The following is a 22105-nucleotide window of genomic DNA, read 5'->3' on the forward strand; positions in this document are numbered from 1 at the left end:
TCCAGAAGGCCTTCGACACAGTGTCCCACCCAATTCTGGTGGGCAAGCTGAGGGACTGCGGCACTGACCAATGCACAGTCACGTGGGTGGCAAACTGGCTCCAGGGGCGCACCCAGAGGGTGGTGGTGGACGGGTCGATGTTGACCTGGGAGGGTGTGGGCAGCAGGGCTCAGTCATTGGGCCGGTGCTATTCAACATCATTAGCGACCTGGACGAGGGTGTGGAGTGCACCCTGTTCAAGTTCGCTGATGACACCAAGCTGTGGGGGAAAGTGAATACACCGGCAGGCAGGGACCGCATCCAGGCAGACCTGGATAGGTTAGAGAAGTGGGTGGACCTGAACAGGATGCATTTCAACAAGGGCAAGTGCAGGGTGCTGCACCTGGGGAGAGGGAACCAGCATTATGGTCATAGGTTAGGGGCTGACCCTCTTGGCAGCACAGAGGCAGAGCGGGATCTTGGAGTCAGGATTGACTCCAGGATGAATACGAGTCGCCAATACGACGAAGCAATAGGCAGAGCCAACCGCACCCTGTCATACACCAACAGGGGCATCACTAACAGGTCCAGAGAGGTCTTGCTCCCACTCTGTGCAGCGCTGGTCAGGCCGCAGCTGGAGTACTGTGTCCAGTCCTGGGCGCCACACTTCAAGAGGGACGTGGAGAACCTGGAGAGGGTCCAGAGGAGGCCACTCATATGGTTGAGGGCCTCTGTGGCCAGCCCTATGAGAAGAGGCTGAGGGACCTGAATCTTTTCAGTCTCTGCAAGAGGAGACTAAAGGGGCCTCCTGTGGCTGCCTACAACCTTATCAGGGGCCACCAGCAGGGACTCAGGGAAAGTATTCACCAGGGCCCCCCTTGGAGTCACTAGAAACAAATGGCCACAAGCTGAGGGAGCATAGGCTTAGGTTAGATATCAGGAAGAACTACTTCACTGTAAGGGTGGCCAGAGCCTGAAATAGGCTTCCCAGAGAGGTGGTGCTCTCTCCTTCCCTAGAGATCTTCAAGAAAAGACTGCATAGGCACCTGGCTGGGGCCTTATGACCCCTGTCACCCCCAGTAAGGGTGGCCAGAGCCTGGAATAGGCTTCCCAGAGAGGTGGTGCTCTCACCTTCCCTAGAAATCTTCAAGAGGAGACTGGATAGACACTTGGCTGGGGTTTTATGACCCCTGCCACCCCCAGTGCTCCTTCCTGCCCATGGCAGGGGGTCGGACTAGATGATCTGTCTAGGTCACTTCTGACTCACTGATTCTATGATTCTAGAATAAGTACACCCAGAATGTGCCCCAGGAGATAGCCATGCCCACACACTGGCTTGGAGACAGCCCTCTGTATAGTTGAACCACTAAACAACAGACTCGGGAGAACTGTTCCAGGGATGAAGACTAATCACTTTGTACTCCCATCCCTAGGGCTTGTCATGCATCTTGCCTTGTCATGTATCCTAGCTGTTCCCCACTGTTTTCTTGAAATCTGTGCAGAAGTGTTGGACAAAATGACCCTTCAGGGCCTTTCCAAATCCATGATTTTAAGATTCTATAAATACTGTAAAGAAAACAGCCTTACTTAAAAAGCCAGAATTTGTGTACGAACTCTAAATTCCACCTTCTGTGTATATGCATTACGATACCATATTTACATTACACAATCACATTTTATTTGTTGTATCATTCAGCACATGGAAAGAACAATGAATAGGGCAGAAGTTTCATTAAGAGAAAAAGGTATTTTCAGATAGGTAATACATGGGCTGGGACTGACAATTGACTTTTCTCTCATCTCTTGTATATACTTTTTGTAATCTTAATGTTCTTCTAATGCACTTCCTTGTATATAATTATTAGCATACTTTAGAATATGTCAAGAAGGAAGAATATGCCTAGGGCCTGCAGCTCCTGAAGAAATACAACTACATCAGAATCTGTCTTAATTTAAGAAAATGGTTCTAGTCCTTGGGCTTACAGAAATTTTAAAAGCCCAAGCCAGTCCATGCCAATACTGTAGTGCACACATACTTGCATTAGTTTTATGTTAGCTAGCTCAAGTACGGTAGAACTTGGGTACTTCACAGGGCTGGGTTTCTTACTCCACAAGTGAAGATGATAGTTTGTAAAATAAATAAAGGCACACAGATTTGCAGCAAATAGCTGGGCAGGGGCTCTAGTTAGGTGCAGCTTTTATTTCATAGGACCTTGCTTTTCCAAGCAGCTGTGCAGGACCACTGTTGAGATACAGATAAGGGGGGAAGAAGTGCACTTAGAAGTAAAACTGCAGGAAACAGCTTCATGACTTGTCCTAAATTTTGGAACTTGCTATAAATTAAATGGGTTGAAAACCACCTGGATATAACTGATCCAGGTTCTATTGTCCAGTCTACATATGGTAGCACAGAGCTCAATGTGGACTAACCACACAAATATTTATCTTAGTGCTTAAATGGTTCTGCAGGCCTACATTTCCTGAGCCTGCAAACAAAAATTCAGAGACATGAATAACCCTCCTTCAATCTGAGATAGTAACTCTGTGTAGTCATGGTAGATGTCAATGGGATCCTAACAAGAGTTATCTTTATGTAATATGAGATAAACACAGGCAGTGGGCCACCCTTCTCCCTTTGCTTGATGAGTTAAGTACAAAGGGGTCCCACTTCTCCTGCACATGCAATGGAAAGCCATGTGGTTCTCTAGGAAAAGGGATCTTCCCTGTGAATCCCAAGGAACAAGACATACTCTCTGGTTGCATCTCTTGCTTGATGACAGATGATGGGTATGACACTCAGGGAGGGGGGCAGTGAGGTGCCAGATTACCTAAAGGTGTAATATTAAAGAACTACAAAGCTTTAGATCCTTTTGCTAGGAAAATATTATCAAGAGGAGCCTAATTACCTTCATGGGTCACATATTATAAACAATAAAAAAAAAATCAAATACAAAAAATATTTTCCTAAATATCCATAGTTTTTTCTGTAAAAACCCAAAGAGGCCACTGTCCAGTCCTGATATAATCTAAGTATTTAGGACTACCCACTTCCAGTCCCTTGGAGAAGGGATATGAAACCTTTTCCAACTGTGGCCAGTTCAAAGGGTGAGCAGGTACTAGAACTCCACTGCTACTGCCACTTTTTCCAAAATGACGTAGGGAGAGGACCCACAGCTGCTGCTTGTGTCACCTCCGGGGTGGGAGTTTCTTAAGTCTGCTGCTGCTTTACCTGGTCTCTGAGAGAGTCCACTGAAACTGGCCCAGGTGCAGGTTGTACAGCATGAGGGAGCCCAGGTTTCTTCCTACTCAGAGCCCAGCCTTTCAATCTCTCACTTTCTCTAGAACCCGGTGGCCCTGACTCAAGGAGCAAGCAACCAGTTCTGCTCCTAAGAGAAGGGCTTCATCTTCTGTTGGGGGGGGCAGGGAGGACTGATCACAATCCAGAGTTCCAAGCAGCACAGCAGACAGTCTTGTTTGTTTGTCTGTTCCTTATACTTTTTGCTATGATCTTTGGAATACTATGGAAAAATGCATATTAAAAATCTTGTAAATAGTAAAAAGTAAATACTAGTGTTCAATACTAAGATTCAACATAGGAAGTATTCTGACAAATTAATTTAGAGACCCTTAAAGGTCTCAGAAGTTTATATTATGAAGCATGTTCTTGTTCATTCTCCAGGACTAAAACGGCTTTGTATCTTGAGTTCTAGCAATTGCTCACTCAATTCTCATTCTGCTGAGAGCTGAAATCTCAATTGATTTTAGCTTTACTGTAGTTCTTTTTTGCTGTCCTAACTTCATCAGTCTGCATATTTTATTTCTTTCTTCATTCTTTTGCCACTGATTCTTTCATTCTGAGATTTTAATAACCCAGTTAAGTTCTTCAATTACTTCATTACTGTATTTTAAGAATAACTTATTGGCATAGATACAATTTAACTATGCAAGTTATTTTGTTTATGTTTCTGAATATGATTGAAAATGAAGTCTGTAAGATCATCATCACCTTTTCTGGGAGCACAGTTTATCTAATTTCATACAACTCTCTTTCTAATCCTCATGAATTCTGTGTGGTTTGCCCTTGGTTTCAATTTCATACTGCAAAGTTGCTTGTTAAATGACTGATTACATCATATCTTCAAAATCATGCTCTGAACCACTCCAGTGGAAATTTCAAAGCAAAACTCAGAGGAAATGTCATTAAGGAAAGTGTTACAAAGCTTTCCATCCATGGGGTAAGAAGGGGGAATGAAAAAATGGTTTTAAGACAGAGCTTGATAAATATATTAATTGGATTATATGACACAGTTGCTTTCAATAGCAAGGGACTGGATTGGACCTGAAGGTTCCTTTCAGCCTTATGTTTCTAGTGAATGGTGCTAGAAAAGGAATAAAATCTAAGCAAACCTCCCACTATTAATCTGAATAAAGACAGGAATCAAAAGATTCCAGCTCTTTCACCATTACTTTTAACGTCCTCCCCATACACACTCATTTCCTATGGCTAGCAGAAGTAAGAGAAAAATGTATCCCTCAACCATGTTTTTCCAGGTTCTGCAGCTAGCTATTGATGAGTGACAGAATTGAAAGAGAAACTGAGTTGCTATTGGTTAGTTCTTTTGTTATATTTTGGGCTACTTTCTATTAAATGGTCCTCACTTTGTACATGCTTAGTCACATAGTAAGGGAGCTGCAAAATGACTGGCAACATCCTCCTGGAAAACAATGTACAAGTACTGGGGATTGCTTGGATCATGGGATAAAATCATACAAAGCATAGGCGACTGGTAGAGGGTGCACAGGGGTACGCATGCCCCCTCGACAGCACCTGTGCCCCCCCAACGGCCAACACTGATGCTGTCGGTAGGGCTAGTGCCCCCCAACAGGGCCAGCACCATTGGCAGCTTCTGCGGGTGCCCTCCCGCTGATTCAGGAGGCACCAGTCACTCGTGATACTAAGGAAAGAGATTCAGGAACTTTTGAAGCAGCAAAGTTGTGAATCTTATTTGCTATGTAAGATTCACTATAGTACAAAAACCTTGTAGTGAAGGCGGCCATTCAGTCTCATTAATTAAAGACTATGGAGACTAGCCTTCTGCTGTGCCACTGATTTGTGGAAGCTCACGTTCACATTTTTCTTTCACTCACTCTTCCTTTTGGAACCACACAGAACCATTTCCTTTCAGTTCCAGGCAGTGACCCTCCCTCCCCTCCCCTAGATCTCACCAAAACAAATAATCTAATATTACTAGAAGCACCTATTGGTAATTTACAGAAAGGAGTGAAATGCAAAATAGTCAAATATTTAAATATTTTAAAAAGTCGGCAAGCTCTGAAGAGACTGACAGATCTAAACTGAGATTATAATATTAATTTTAATTGCCTTTATGGAATTCTAGTGCATCTATAATTTCTAGACTGTGCTTTATCTACTTCACAAGAAAAAAATACTCTCAATTTCAAAGCTGCAAGTTGTTTTTTATTATTTGTGGTATTTGCTTCCATATGTGTGTAATCAGTCTAAAAGCCAGCCCCATTATAATTCAACTAAACTTTGATGTTAAGGGTAGGTAGTTGATTAGAGGTATTCCAAAATACACATACTTTTTCGGAAAGGTGGCAGACTATTCCTTACATTGTGTTACTCGGTGAGGTGGATAATGAGAACTAATAACCTCCTCTCCATTAAACCTGTGCTCTTGGAACTGGATGGCTTCCTCCCACCCTCTCTCCCAGATCTTGAAAGCAGGGGTGTCAAGCCCACTCTGCAACTGATCCAAACTGCAGGGCTCCTAGCAGACTAGCTCCATCCCAGAGGAAGGGGAAAGGATCTAGCAGCAGGACAGGAGGTGCTGGTGATTATGGCAGCAGGAAGGCTAGAGGTGATGGCAGCTGGACTATCAGTGGGACAGGAGGCGCCAGTGGTGGCAGGAGCCATGGTGGTGGTGGTGGGGCAGTTGCAGTAAGACAAGTAACTGCAGGGTGAGTGGGGCAATATCAGCACAGTCCCTGCTTGCCCTCCTGATGCTGAGGGCTGTGGATTCTGCAGCAGGCCCTGGTGCCAAGGGCCATGCACCCAACTTGCAGAAAACCACTGGTACCACAGCAGTCTGGATGGAGCAGCTCTGCAGGCTGGATCCAGCCCATTGGCTGTATGTCTGACACCCTTGCCGTAAAGAAATACTCCCTACTCACAAGGCCTACATGTTTGGCTCTTTGCTAAGAATTTTTTTTAAGTGCAAAGGGCCTAACAGGGCAGTCAATGAGATGCACCTTGATCGATTAAGAAGCTGGAATATGGCAGGTACTACAATTATCTGTTCAGGACTATTCCAGAAGGGGCTAGAGTTTGCACCTAACATGTTCCTACTGGGACACAGATATATATCCTCTTCTGATATATCCTGAAGGCCCCAGGATCTTCATGAAAACCCAGGAATGAACAGAAGAGCAAAGGATACTTGCTAATCATGGAGGGCAAAACAGAGAAATAGAGAGTGCCCAAGTAAATAGGCATCTTAAGACCTGTACCCCACAGTATAAGGAAGCAAAGGTACCAAACAGAAAAGAATAAATATGGAACTAAGATTAAAAGAAGTAGAGGGTCAGGAGATGGACACGAAGGATGGGTCAGCATATATGAAAAATTAACCAGAGTAATTCTTATAAGCATGAGGAATTAACCAGAGTAATCCCTGACATATCTGATGTCATGTTCTCTTTCCAGAACAGCCTAAATTTTAAAGCACAAGATACTGAGATCAGGAGAAAACATTTGTTTAAGGCAGAGAGGTAGAAGTCTTGTGTGAAAATAAGCTCTCTGTTTCTTGTTTAGGAGAGAAAGTTAATTTACATATTATAATTCAATCCCATTATACTTCTCATTTTATATTTTATTGCTTGGTGTTTGTGCTTTGGTTTTGGAAAGGATAGTAAACCGTATATGTACATGCATTTAAGTACAGGAGAAAAACTGTCAAAGTTATAGGGCTGACCAATATAGATGCTAGATACTTGAAACAAGACTCTTTTGGATATCTGACCTAAATATTCTAGACTGTGTGAAATATATGTGATTTTCCTGTAATACATACCAACCTAACTGTATTGTGCAACACTATAGCAGGCCCTGGTGCCAAGGGTCATGCCCCAACTTCCAGAAAACCACTGGTAGCACATGGGGTCCATGGGATGGTTTGGGAGGCTCTCTACCCCTGGGACAAAGGGCCTTCAATACTCCCTATTAATAGAAGAACCACCCTCCTACCTTGGCAACATAACCCCCCAACCCATGTGCCCCTTCCACTATCCAAACTTATTTCTTCAGCTCCTGGCACTGGCAAATGCCAGTAAAACCAGTACTGGGCACAGCTTGCAGGATGAGGGAAGGTTGATTTGGTGGGCGTGGGAGAGGTGGTTGTCTATCTGGGGGGTGAGGGGAGGGGCTGGGGGACTAATAATAGCCCAGGGCCGGGGGTGGGAGTGGGCAGTAGCTGGGCTTTCCTGGCTTCAGGGCTGTGCTGGGAACTCTACAGAAGTTCATTTACACCACTCTTACTGGACCTGATCTAAGTTAGACTATCTCAGAGATACAGTCAACTTAGATCAGGTCAAACACTTTTAGACCAATCTAAACTGTCCTGAACTTCTGTATGGTTCATACTTAGATCAACCCAACTAAATGTAAGGTCTGCACCTGGGTGAACTAAGTTAGAATAGATAGCCATTTTTAATGTAACCTAACTTCCCCCTAACCTCCCTGAATGTCTGTATGTACCCCAAGCATGTTGCCACAACAGCCCTACACAGAAGGACTATTACCTCTGCAAACATTGCAAAATACAATTCTAATTTTTTTCTTCCTATTGAACTACAAGCTCATATCTACTTTTCCATATGCTCACTCAGGTTGCCTTTGGCACGATCTTGTCCATGTTTGTTTTCTAATTACTCATGTTTTTAGATACTATTTCTCAAAATATGGCACATTTTTTTTGTTTTCCCATATAAAGATGCAAGACAATCTAAATAGATATAATCTCATGTGAAAAGTTAGCATTATTAACGAAAGTTTTCACTGTGTTCAGGAAAATCCAGATGCAAGTTCCAATGTACTTAATTTGTTTATTAATTTTATAATTTCCTCTATAAATAGGGTGACCATACATCCTGGTTTGGTTGGGACAGTCCCAGATTTTGTAGGCTTGTCCCAGCCAAACCATGAAAATTAAAACAGAAGTCCTGGAATTGCAGGGGCATTGGGCACAATCCAGTGGGAAGGCAGAACAACATGGTGCATTGTGCTGTTCCACCTTCCTGCTAGACTGTGCCCCATGCCTCTTCCCACCTGCCTCTGTCTCCAGCAGTGCCATTGACTTGGATGGAAGGAGGGTGTTCCAGATGTCCTGGATTTTCTTATAGCCACCCTAACTATAAAGATGTCCATGTGATCTGGCAATATTTGTTCTCTATAAACTATTTTTGTTGTACAGTTTCTCACAAAAACTATTTCAAACTCTATTTACAGCTTAATTACAAGATGGCTGTTTTGGAAAGTTCTCATCTCTATGAAGATCTCCTAAAAATGTCTTGGTTAATTAATCAAGCAATTTTTACTTTTTATAGGTGAATTCCCCTTCACCAATCATTGTTCCAAATAGCATCCCTAGGGAGCACCTATATATATATAAGGGGAATCAAGACTAAGCTACGCTCTCCCCCTTTTAAAATGTTTCCTTTCTAGACCCTTGGGTTATTTCGATCAAACTTAGAGCACAAAAAGTCCCTTTTATTTAATCAAGAGAATAAATTCTTCAAAACTGCCAAATACTGAAGTTTGTCAGCTATTTTTTCTATGTGCATTAGAGTTTCAATGCAATATGTTGATTTATTACATAAAGCTAATATTTGGTGATTACATGATTTACTTTTAAACAGGTGAACTAGTAATGTATCTTAAATACTAAAACAGTATTTTCTATTAAAGAAAATAAACCCCTCATGTTGACAGATGAGGTACAGAAAAAAACGTAAGTGATATCTGATACGGATTTATTATAAAAACTTGAAAAATCCTTTGGGATAATATCACTCAGTTTCTGCATAAGCTTCACCTCTGAAGAGGGGAGACTTGCAAAAAATCTGGAAGTAATTATAAATTAATGTACTATTTTAAAAAAAATTGGAAAAATACTGAAATCTAAATCTGCTATATATCAAAGGAGGAACTATACTGTAAAAATTAATGTGGAGCACTTTCTTTTAAAAAAATTGTATGATTTATTTTAAAAAGCTGCCACTCAAAACAGTATCACAGCTGTGAAATGCACAACAAGACTATGGGGAACAAAGACTAGCTAATCAAGGACAGATCTTGTCAAAAGAACACATCTTCATCCTTTTTATGGGAAAATATACTGCATCCAAAATAAAAGTGCCGGTTTCGTGCAAGTCACTGCATATTTACCATGAATTTCCCAGAAATATATTTTATATGTCGAATATATAGAACATTCATTTTATTCTGCATATAGGAAATCAGAAGATGTAAACACATCCAAAATTAAGCTACTTTTTGGTCTAATGAAATGAGAGGTATGACACCACTAATTTTGTAAGAGAAAAGCTACAGCAGACAAAGATGTACTGAAAATACACACAAGAAAAATAATTTTTGAAACCCAGATAATGCATCATTCCTACAGGAGTTCCTTTAAAGCTTAAAATGTATTTTTCACAGAAACTCTAAATTCCTTGGGGAAAAAGACTTGATTGCATACTCTTTAGAGGCTAAAAGGCTGCCCATATGAACTGAATTATCCATGACATGTACCTTCAGACATTTGTAATATGATATTTCATGTAAATTTAGACCATACCTTGGACTTGGGCCGCTGGCAATGTTAAGTTTATTCAGGAGCTCAGATAAGAAAAAAAAATTCTGACATCCTTGCTAATCTGTAGTCGTTAACATGGAATTTCCAACATAAAGAGCATAAAAGCATCTAATTTGCTGTAGCAAATGAAAGGAAAACAAACTGTGCATTTCCCTTTCCTTTTTCTGTGTCTAAAGTTACTGAGTTCTATGCAAACAAAATCTTACTTTTCAAAGGTTTCTAGATCATCATCTATCCTTTGAAAGACATGCACTTCAAACTTCCACAAGTAAACTGGAGAATGTAATTCACTTTGAACATCCATTTTAACTATATGGATTTACTCATGTTATCAAAGCAGCCTTAGTTATGTCCTATACTATAAAATGCTGAACATTTATATAGGATTTCCAAGCTGTATTTCTCAAAAAAGCTTTCAGAGAAGGATGGGTATCACCATCATCTTGTGGCTAGTTCTGTAGCAGCGCTGATAAAACAACAACCCATAACTCCTAACTCCCAGTTCTCTTGCTTATCAGTGATTACATTACCACCCTATATCCACATTTCTTCTTCTTCTATACAATATTTTCCACTATTTTTTTCACATAAAAATTATTTCAGACCTACTTAGTGTACCTTTTTGACAACTGGCTTTAAAAGTAAACAGAAAAGTCAATACATCCGTATTACAGAAAAATACTGAGATTGCAAACCTGATGGTTTTGTGGCATTATTTGAGGTAAATACAACTCCTAGGCTGATTTGATTCATTGCAAAAGGGGAGAAATATTTGAGCTGGACCCAGACCCAAGAGCTCCCTGGGCTAGGTACAGGCATCCTGAAGGCCCAACATGTAATCCATGTAATTTACACGGTTTTCTGTAAGTAGCATAGTTTCGATCGGTTTTGAACAGAACACACATTCGCCCTTTAGGTGGGGAGGGGCAATCTGAGACTGGGTTCCGCCAGCCTCAAACCAGGCTGCGTGTGCGAAACTTCTGTCCTGTTCTGTATATAGACCAGTCTGTGATCATTAATAGTGTAATGTCTGTACCTGGCCTTGAGCAATTCATACAAAACACCTCAAGACCTTTGGCCCAAAATAACAACATAAGGTTAGAATGATAATTTAAAAAGTGCTGGGTAAAAGTGGAAAACAGGGCACAGTTGTCCTTAATTTGCAGGCCAAGAAGACAACCCTAAAACTCTCAGAAATACCAGCTGTGGGACACAGTAAGAAATCCTTTTTATGTGGGAGACTGGATGAAGGGAGGAGAGCTCACTGGTAGAAAAACATTAACATTTGGCAGTATAGTAGAAACTGAATTACTATTCTGAAATGTAAGAGAAATGGAGGGAGCATTTTTAATTGTTTAATCAGTGTGTATGCTTTTTTAAGGAAGTAAGCTATGAGTATTATCTTTTAAAAATGGATGGTTGCACATTTGAAACATTAACTTTAAAACAATTCACAAAGACATATCAAATTGATTTAGCTATATTTGTTACAGAGCTTCTGAGATGTCTAAAGGAAAAGCACTGCAGAAAGAGCTTGAATTTCTCACTCTTCCTTTCAATCAATATTTGAGGCAAAGTTTCATCTCTAGGGCCCTTAATGGCAGGAATTCCTGGAGCCAGCAAATGAGTAATGTTAAACCTATGATTAGATGATGAGGCCATCAAAGACACTAGACCCTAATGCTACATTCCATTTTATTCCTGTGAATTGCAGTAAAAGCAAAGGCTAAGAAGAAAGCATTCTAAGTTATTCCTTTCTACAAGTAAAGGCTTCAAAAGCTGTTAAAAAAAAAAGTACCATGACATGAAACTCAAAGGCCTTAATGGATTTTTTGGAATTTCCCTTGAACCCAGGATTTAACCATTAGGTAACAAATTTTTCAAGTGCCCTGCAGGAGAAGGTTTGAAGTTCAAACCCCACTGAGGATTCCTGCCAGTGATGTATTTTTCTTTAACTTCTCCCAAACCAATATCCATCTTGGGTAAAAGAAAAAAAACAGGATCTAATGATTTCCTTATGGGCACAAGCTTGAAGAAATGCAAACTATGGACTGGCAAACAGCAGGTAAGTTAGAAAAAAAACTGTGTTCAGTTGTAAATGTTACTAATTTTCAGCAAGCTGTACTTTTGAAACAGGTTTCATTTAAGTTGCCGGTAGAAACTCGTTTTTATTACAAGTTGTAAAACATATTTCCAATATGCAGTAGATTATACAGTGGAAACTAAGTGCAAGCACTTTCTTAGTATTAATAGTATGTTTAAACAGACACGTTATTTTTATACACTAACCCTGTATGAGTTTAATTTCTATTAGCTTTTGTGTGGCTTTTAATTATATGAAATAATTATTTCTGGAGACAACTTCAAACCTGTAGGAGAGTTGGGTTTTGTTAGGTCATATGCATTTACTGTAGATAACTAATGAAATCACAGAATGTTTGTTGATTGTTACTAATTTTAAAAACAATTTTATGTATGAAACTTATCCAGTAGCCTTTTTTGAGAAATATAATTAAAATTCAGAGTTATGTCATCAAACAGAAATTATTTGTTTCAATATATTTGTAAAATGATGCTGTCAGTTTTATTTCCATCTTTCCAGATTTCTCACCCCCAAATTCTAATGCTATATTGAATAATTTGAATTTCCCCCAGCTTTTTAAATACTAGAAGCTTACATTAAATGTGCAATAATTTATGACAAGCAACATTAAAAGGTGAAAGTCAGTGTGTCCACTGTCTAAGTCTTGCAAGTTACTAATTCAATAAGATCAAAGATCAAAATAAAATTATGAAAAATAGATTCTGAATTCTCCTTTTTGAACCTATGCTAACATAGGAGAAAGTACATAGGCATGTACACAACAGTAAAAAATGTACTGTGTATAGACATCTCTCTCTTACATGTAGTATATAAAAATTACTCTATTCCAAAATTGTGTAAGAACTGTACACTCATATACAGTAAGAAACCATATTCAGATGGAACAATGACATTTATAGTTTCATCATATTTACATAGAAACACTAGAAAAAATGAAAAGAATAAACAAACAAACAAGAATACTAAACTCTGAAACTTACAGTAATATGTCATTGTGCGAAGAAACTGATTAAAGCCAAGAAATGCCTTACCTGTGAACAAAGCAGCATAACAAGTTCAACCACCGAAGTACTTGATTTCATGCAAACCAGGCCTGCAACAAAATCAAAAATGAATTTAAAAAGGCTGCTTATATTAAGCTGTCAAAACTTGGTAGTTTAAAAATACTATATGATTGAATTAATTTCCCCCAAAGCTATTTACTAGGCATTTTTAATCATTCAAATTTACTGAAACAAGTTTCAAGTGCAAACTGCTTAAGACCTTTTGAATCAGATATGTAGATCATACACCTGTATATATAATATACAGAAAGCAAGGAAAAAATCTGTGTGAACTGACCTCATCATGTTTATACACAGGGGTTTTTTTAATTTAATTATAGGTTGTAATTTTAAATAAGTCTTGCAGGGTGAGTACAACTCTCTGACTAGTTGAAAGCAATCTTACCCATGGCTCATTCACCTGGAAATGCATTGTCAATACACAAGAACAATCACTGGGGTCTTAAACCTGCAAGGTTTTATGCACACAAGTAACTTATATCACAGGACTAAAGTCCTTAAAAAAATCAGACCTTTTCCAGTAACTATTCACATTTCCCCTTTACACATGGAAAAAGTCAAAAGTTCAAGTAATAAGAATTATCATCATTGTAATAGCTACTAAATCTATTTCTGAAATAATACATATGATGCATACATGTAATTAAATGTCTTAGTACAAATAAACAGGGGTTTTTTCAAGCTATAGGTTAAAATGAAAAAGGAAAATATATTTTTATTTATACAATGAGGTATAAGAAAGAAAATGATTTTTAAACAACATATATTTTTGTCTACGTACACATGCAACTTAGCTTTGAATAGCTACAATATGGCATGTTATTATTTATTTGCAGTTTTAGAATTTTAGACTTAATTTTGGAGAGCGCCAGTGCCACATCTTTGAAAATAAAAGATGCATTGGAAACAACAGATTGGTTCATTCAGAATATGGTAGAGGCATGCATATTTTGGTGTGAACTCTAAATATGGCAAATATCAACTTTTAATACATCCATCATGATGGGTTGGGATTTGAATGCATCCTCTGTAGGGTATTAATTTTTTTAAAATATATATATAAAAACATGACTCATACTGCTAGATGGTAAAAGGAAAGTTGAAAAGCAAATTGATTTAAGTAGGTTTCAACAAAGAGCCATTAGAGACAAAAGCACTCCTACACAATCGCATGTATATTTATTACAGGTAGTGGATAAATACCCTTTTGTGCCCACTTTGCTAACAACCCCATTCTTATTGTACAGTAAGACAGAACAAGCTGTAAGGAGGCACTACAATTCCATTCTATCAGATCTATGAGCAGACAGTTAACTAATGAAATAAGAGGCAGATGTGAAAAGCTCATTTAGGGAGACAATTGCTGTAATTGATCAGTTATACTCATGCTCAAGTGCTGCTAGAGAATCAAAAAGATTAATGGGACACTTATCACCTGCAGGCTACTTCAACTACTTGAAACCTGACAAAGAAGAACTACACAGCTAACTCCACATAGTTTGCGTGCATGAACAGCCTAAAAAAATGATAGATAGTACTGTTTGAAGCCATGAAAAACCACCTTTGGTTCAGCGGAATTAAAAAATCTGTTTATTAAGCATATATGTTTTCTTTCATATTAAACTGTTAGCGTGCATGATTTTAAAATGAAATAAACTCTAGTAGAATATCTCCTCACAAAACAATGTTCTAAATTACTTAAATAATTTAAAGGTATTTTTAAAAAGAGAAAAAAGTGTTTCCTTACTGAGCTTCCTGTATCATTAAAGCACAGTAAAGGCAAGATAGCTGAATCAGATAACAAGCAATTATCTTTTCAGCAGCAACTTTTGGGTACATTTTTATGCAATAAATATACTTAGCTAGCAGAAAAAATACATTCTTTCCACATTAAAGAAGCGCAGTTAACAAACTTTTTTTCTGTATTTTTCATTACATTAAAACATTTAAATGTCTGCAGGCACTTATAGTAGTCAAGCAACGTGCTGTGCTTTTTTTGTGTGGCAAAAAAAGAAAAAGGTGCGTCTTAAGTGACATAAAGACAAATCACAATTGTCATGGTCACCAGGAAAGGACCCTGATTTCCCAAAGAAAATCAGGGTCCTTTTCTGGTGGGCAATGTAGGTAAAACAGAATCCTTGTTTGAAGGAAATCATAGACACCCTGTGTTAATGCAAGCACAGGTATTTCTAATAAAGTTTATCATACTATATCAGTCTTCTAGAAATCCTGATTAGATTACTACAGACTGACTGAAATGAAGCCTTGCATTCTACTTGGCAACATTTCTCTGTCTGGATTAAATGTAACAATTTCTGAACACTGCATTCAATCCCTTCCAAAATTCCAGGGACTGTTCTAAGCATTGATACACAGAACCATGATTTTGGAGCAAATCAAGGGGGGAAAATGGAGATGCACAGAGCCCCTGACATCTGGCTAGCACACCCATCAGCTGTAACCAGGTCTGTAATCATCTAGAGATCAAAGAACCAGCTGATGGGAACCATTAACACCTTCCAAAATAACGTCACCCCCAATAGAGTTTAAAATTTTGACACCCACAATAATGCAACTCCCAGACAGAAGAGAGAGAGATACTTTTACAAATTACAGATTCCACTAGCTTAACTATTTACACATGAGAATAGAAATAAAGGGGGAGGGGAGAGCTGGCATGCAGGGATATTGTGGGGGAAGGGTGCATTAATCCACTGGAGTGTATAGTACACTCAGTGTACAGCAGAAATGAAGCCGGCAGACCTCTAGATATGGGCAAGAGAAGAAAGGAGCGATCACAAATGGACTGGGAGTTACACAGACCCAACCTCTGAGTGGACAGAGATTGTAGAGCCCCCAGCAACATGCTGCACAATCCCTAGGTCACCTGCCACCTCCATGCTGTGCCACATGGGTCCCTCCCAACCCATCACATGGCAGGCTTTCCCCTGCTGTACAACACTGTGTGCAGGCCCAAGGTCTCCCCAAATCCTCCAGCCATGGGTTCTTTTGGCCCTGTATGTCATTCTGCCCTACCTGGTCAGGGCAGAAAACAGAAGCTGGAGAAGAGACGGGGAGCCTGGAGACTCCAGCAGCAGCAGGAGAATGAGAAGAGCAGTACCTGAGAGCTACATGTCGTCTGCCGGGCACCAACTAGACAGCCCTGTTTTAGATAATGGCTTACTGGTTACACCAATTGACCAGCAGGTGGGGAAACTGCGTTCATCCTGAAGTGTTTGCAATCTGCTGCTCCCAACTTCCAGGAGGGTGCCCCAACCACCAAACTATATAGACTGGGGTAGGCAAGGTTCTTTGGATAGATGTGATATCTTTTATTATACCAACTAAATGGTCTAAAATTGCTCCAAAATGTTAATGCTAGATTGTGGGATTGTAGGAATGCAAGATTCATGGGGCCAGAAACAGACAGCCCAGAAGCGCCCCAAGGGATGACGAGGTCGAACGGTCACAAACTCCTGCAAGACCGCTTCAGGCTGGACATAAGGAAGAATTTCTTTACTGTCCGAGCCCCCAAGGTCTGGAACAGTCTGCCAGCGGAGGTGGTTCAAGCACCTACATTGAACACCTTCAAGAGTAAATTGGATGCTTATCTTGCTGGGATCCTATGACCCCAGCTGACTTCCTGCCCTTTGGGCAGGGGGCTGGACTCGATGATCTCCCGAGGTCCCTTCCAGCCCTAATGTCTATGAAATCTATGAAATAAGAAGACGGACTTAATCTGACCTAGTTAGGGCATTCTCCTGGGAGGTGAAGAGTCCTAGGACTTCTAGTCCATGATCCAGCATTAACATTTTTCTATCAAATGACTGTTTAATGTAGACAACAGGGACTAGAAGTCAGTATTCCCCTTTTCCAGCTCGAGTGCCCTACCAAGCTAGGTTCATGTTCCTATTTGTCCTAGCTCCTGGGCCCAACAAATCTTGCAATCTTTGCCAGAAGTGGCACAATTTCAGATGGAAGAGTGGAGAATACTCCCATTCAGTATAAGCTTTAGCTTAGTGGTTAGGACATTATCTTGGGAGATGGGAGATCTGAGTTTGAACCCTACAGAGGAAGACCTAAAAACAGATGTCTCACTTTGTGGGCAAATAGTTTAATCATAAGGTTACTGTATAAGAGTGCTCTCTCCTCAAGAAACTTCCTTTTAAAAGAAAACAAAAAGCCTGCTCCATTCTTTCAAAAAACAGTTGTGCACACCTATCCCCAGAAGAGGTCCCCTGGACTCTGGATCCCAAGTGGATGGAAGTGTTTGCCTGAACTTCCAAGTCAAGTACATAAGCTCCAGCAAAAAGGACTTCAGACACACCCTTGTACGCAGCATTTCCAATTAGTTAGATAATTTCCTAGTCACTTTGTGGGCTGTTATATTTTTCTGAGGTGTCTAACTCTCCCCTGCACTGAATAAAGAATGGAAGTCAAACTCATGTTTTGGATTCTACTGCAGGGGCCAAGCATCTAACTTATTAGGCACTTAAGTCTCTAACTCTAGTCCTAAATCTCTGATTAAATATCTTCTTTTTTTTTTTAAAGAACACTGGAAGTTATAATACTGTTTGCTATGCTAAAGAATGAAGGGAGATACAAGCTTTGAGAAATGGTGACTTTTGTGTTTATGGAAATATACAAATCTATTGCGTTTTCCCTTTCCACTGAATATTTCTAGAGATAAGACTAGTTATAATTAAAAAACAAAACAAAACCTCCTTACTTGAGTTCATCAGTTTTAGGTGGCTTAACCCTGTAGAATTTGTATTGAATGCTATTAAAGAAGCTAACATAATTACTAAAATACAAATAGGTATTTCCTGCATACATCCAGGTTAAAAAGGTCACTGTTTAACTGAACAGAATACATGCTGTCTATATTTGCCCTTCTTTGTACTTTCCTTCATGGTCTATTCTCAGTTCATTAAATATAACCATCAAAATTCAGCCATCTGATGGTAACAATGACCACATATATGGATGCAGAAACTGAGGGCATCAAGTGCATGACCTTAACTAATCTGTAATAAATGATGTATGGCTGTTAATTAGTTTGAAATGCTCTGGTTTACGTGGCTTCTTTTCCAGTTGCCTATTAGGACATACTGATTGTTTCTTTTCCTTCACTCTGACTTGCATAAAAAAGATTAATTCCACTTCTCTGTTTTAGTTATGCCTGTGGCATTAATACAATCAAGGATTCAAAAGCATAAAGCCATCAAACTGAACCAGTCAATCTGTATGAATTTCTATTTTTGAATAAATACAAAGGAGTTTGATAAAATTTTTTTCCCCAAAAAAACCCTGAAATAAGATCATGGTTTTGAACTTCTTTTTATTATTATTAATACAATGTGTGCAGGAGTCTAACTGAATACTGTCACAATTTCATCTGGTCTTTATCAAGGGTTGCCTGCATTTTCCTTCAGTGATTTTATTTTGTATTAACTTAAAACTTTATTGGAACTGGAATCAATTTTAATACTTTCATGAATATGTTAAAATGCTTTGAGTTTAGAAAAAAGCCTTAATTATCCAGATATTAGATGCCGCAAATATCTTTAATTCCATTATAGTTTCCAATTAATTGAAAATCTCAGGTATGTCTACAGACCTGCTTATTAATTTTAATTTGGTTCATGAAGAAAACCTGGCATTCACCATTCCCCTTCAGCATGAATTAAATCTCCAAGAGGTTCTGTTAAGAATACAAGCACTTCTGAAGTAACAGAGAAATGCTATTATGTGTATTATTTTATATAAATGTAGAAAATACACTAAACTATAAGTATATTTTAGAAAGAATAATATTGCTGTATAACTGAACTCTGAGAAAGAACTGGAATGACTGAAGCATTTTTTCTTCCATCCCTATCTTACCTGGCTATTTTTTGTTTCTTTCCCATTTATATATGGCTTTCATGTCCTCATAATAAATATTAAGTCCCCTAATTTATCCAAAAGGGGATTGCTGCTGATTATTACCAGACCCTCCTATCTTGAAGTTGCTGAATAATCTGTTTCTACCATAGGTCCCATCACCTTCCTGACCATGTGGCAAGAGATGAAATAGAGTGATATAAGCACAGACAACAACCACTAACCAACAGGTTTGCAAGCTTTGCTATTAAGTTTATTACAGATATATTAAAGTAGTGGTATTATCCTGATTAAGTTGACAGATCATGTTGGTGACAGAAATGGTTGATTTTTGGTTCAGCAGCAATAAGACTTGATAAGAAACTGTGGTTTAAAATGGAAAAAAAAAAACTCTGCAAAAGTAGCTCTTCTTGCAGTATTTCTTCTTCCTGGGACAAAATCTCACAGAAATCATTTTCTTAAAAGATTTTGGCCACATTCAAACTGGAATTTTGGAAAAGAACTTTCTAGCTTTTGAACTCAACAAAAATCAAAATGATGTGGATGGATGCCTTTCAATTGGCATCCTTCCTTTCCTTATCCTGATATTCAGATAGATATGAATTCAAAGCTCTGTTTTTTGCTCAACTGTATTGCTATATACACAGAGAGCAATTAAGTTACAAAAGAAATTGGGGAAGAAAGCCAGATTAAGGGTGTCAGAACAGAGGGTAAGTTGGAAATATAGCTATAAAACATAAATTGAACACAGAATTATCATAGTTGTTTGGATAAGAAAAGAAGTGTAAGTGGCTGTTGGAAGACTACTAAGGTGACAAACATGTAGCAGAATTTAGCTACAGTACTACAGAACTGTAAGAGATGCTAGCTTACAACCAGCTGCAGGAATGTAGTGGATTTTAGGGCTAGGGACAGACATTACACATAAACTGATTTAAGTGATCAGAAACCAGTTTAAACCTGTAACAGAACATAAACCAGTTTAAAAATGGCTGAAACTGGTTTGAGATAAACTGGTTGAATGTAGCATCAGACTTAACTGATTTGGGTCAAACTGGTTTGTGCAATGTCTGTCCCAGACACTTTGCTAGTATAAGCTAAAACAGACACCACCAGCATCCCAGCATGCTCTCTGGGCTGGGCGGAGCATTCTGCCAGAGCTCCAGTAGAGACTCACAGGTATAGCAGGGTCTGCTGGCTTCCCCATGCCCCCCCTCTGCCCTCACCTCCCCCACTTAAGCAGAGATAATTTCCTCTCTCTCCCACAGCACAAACTGTAGCCAACATGTGGTCTGCTGGCTAATAGGACTGTGCAAAATGGCCGTTTCATTTCAGTTTTGGATTTGGCTGAAACGAATTACTGTCCTCAGAAACAGTGTTTCAAATCACTGTTCTGTTTCCATTGGGCCGAATCTGTTTCAGTTTCAACTCTGCTTCAGAGATTCAGTTTGGCCGGGAAGAGGTAGGCACAGCTGGGCACCTGCAGGTTCACCTTTGGGTCCTCTGGCTGTGCCTGCCTCTGCCCTGGTAGGGGCAGCCGTGGGAGAGGACCCCATGGCTGCCTTGCGTGGCTGCATCCCCCACCTGGCCCCAGTCTCCCAGCAACTTAAAAAAAAAATTCCCCATGCTCACAGGCTGCAGCAGCAGTGATTGGGGCCTCTGAGGGCTTGTGGCAGAGCCCTCCCACACAGTATGGGGCAGAGGGCGGTAGCAGAAATCATCCCCCACACTTGGCACCCACGCAGCAGTTGTCACATTGCATGGGTGCAGCACAGCTTGGTAGGGCGCCACGCATTCTCTGGGAGTTGGGGTGGCTCCAGCAGCCAGCCAGAGACCAGCACCACTCAACCCCAGCTCCCAGACAGCACACAGTGCCTGGCCGACCCATGCTGCACCCAATGTGGGGGGGGAGGAGATCCCCGTTGTCCCCCGCTGTTCTGTGCTGCACGGGGTTTCATGAGCCCTCAGAGGACCTGATCATCGCTGTAGCAGCAAGTGAATGCAGGGGGTTTTTTTGCTTTTTTTAAATACTGGGAGGCTGGGGCTGGGCAGGGCAGCCATGGAGGCTTCTCTCAAGTCTCCTCCAGCTGTGCCTGCCTCTTGCTGGGCGGGGGGAGCTGCAGGAGAAGCCGCCATGGCTGCCCTGCCCAGCCCCATCCCTCACCGAGCTCCAGCCTCCCTGTACTTTAAAAGGAGGACTGTAGGGCTGTGCCAGACTATTCTGTGGGGGTGCTTCCAAAACATCTGAAACATTTCTGAAACATTTCATATGCTTTTGTTTTGTTTTGGACATGTTTTGTAGCCTTCCGTTTCATTTTGGATTTGGTGTTTTGGGTGCCAAAACAGGCCGAAACACCCACAAAATGAAATGGCTGCTGAAACAGCTGCACAGCCCTACTGGTTAATGCTGTGTAAGGCAGATAGGACAATGTCCATTTAGGGCTTTCTGGAGGTAATCAACAGCTCAGATGATAATGTTCCTTCCTTTGGAAAAAACTTTTTAAGAAGAGCTTGTAAGGAAGAAGGCTTTGTTTTCTGATGGGGTGTTAAATGCTGATAACAGAGCTGAAAAATGCTCTGTTATCAAGTTGGGGGGACACTTCCCTCATCATAGCGTACTGCTGGGCCAGGCCACACCCCCCTCAGCTCAGCTCTGGGGAAGGGAAGGCTGCTCTAGTGCCCCTCAGCTTGAGCCACTGAGGGCATGTGGGTGCATTTCTGGGATATCCATCTGGCTTACAAAGTGATTCAGCCTAACCAGGTTAGACTAACCTGCAAAGATTGAATCGATTTAGGGTCAGGCTTTTTGAATGTCTGTCCCTAGCTTAGTAGGCAACAACAGACAACAGTTACCATTTTTGCCTTTTCAAAAGGTCTGCGCCATGTTTGATACAGCAATATTTCAAACTGGTGCCAAATGATTAAAAATGACTGTTAAAATCTGGTACAGACAATTTCCTGATTTAGTAGACCACGTCTTTCTCAAGGGAAAAAAGAAATGAGGAAGTTGAGGACTATTTTCACTAAAACAAGAGGAACAGGGAGCAGAATATAAACTTTGTCAGGTTTGTATTGAAAGCTAGACATCAGAACTGAGTATGTAACACTGTTGAAATTAAATTGTTAGTAGACTAGATTTGGTAATAGACGAAAGTCTGCAAAATACCCAATAATGA

At 40.1% G+C, this 22105-nt stretch overlaps 1 protein-coding gene across 1 annotated transcript in view; it reads right to left on the reverse strand.

Annotated features, from left to right (window-relative positions):
• Positions 1 to 22105, reverse strand: part of LOC109306591 (neurobeachin) — a 529566-nt gene that overhangs the window by 395113 nt on the left and 112348 nt on the right. Inside the window, exon 12 of the mRNA XM_019530077.1 lies at positions 13011 to 13072. Coding sequence (XP_019385622.1) covers positions 13011 to 13072 — 62 coding nt within the window. The remainder of the gene's footprint in view (positions 1 to 13010; positions 13073 to 22105) is intronic.

Source organism: Crocodylus porosus, unplaced genomic scaffold (assembly GCF_001723895.1).
Source record: "Crocodylus porosus isolate Cpor-Errol unplaced genomic scaffold, CroPor_comp1, whole genome shotgun sequence".
Classification (NCBI taxonomy): domain Eukaryota; kingdom Metazoa; phylum Chordata; order Crocodylia; family Crocodylidae; genus Crocodylus; species Crocodylus porosus.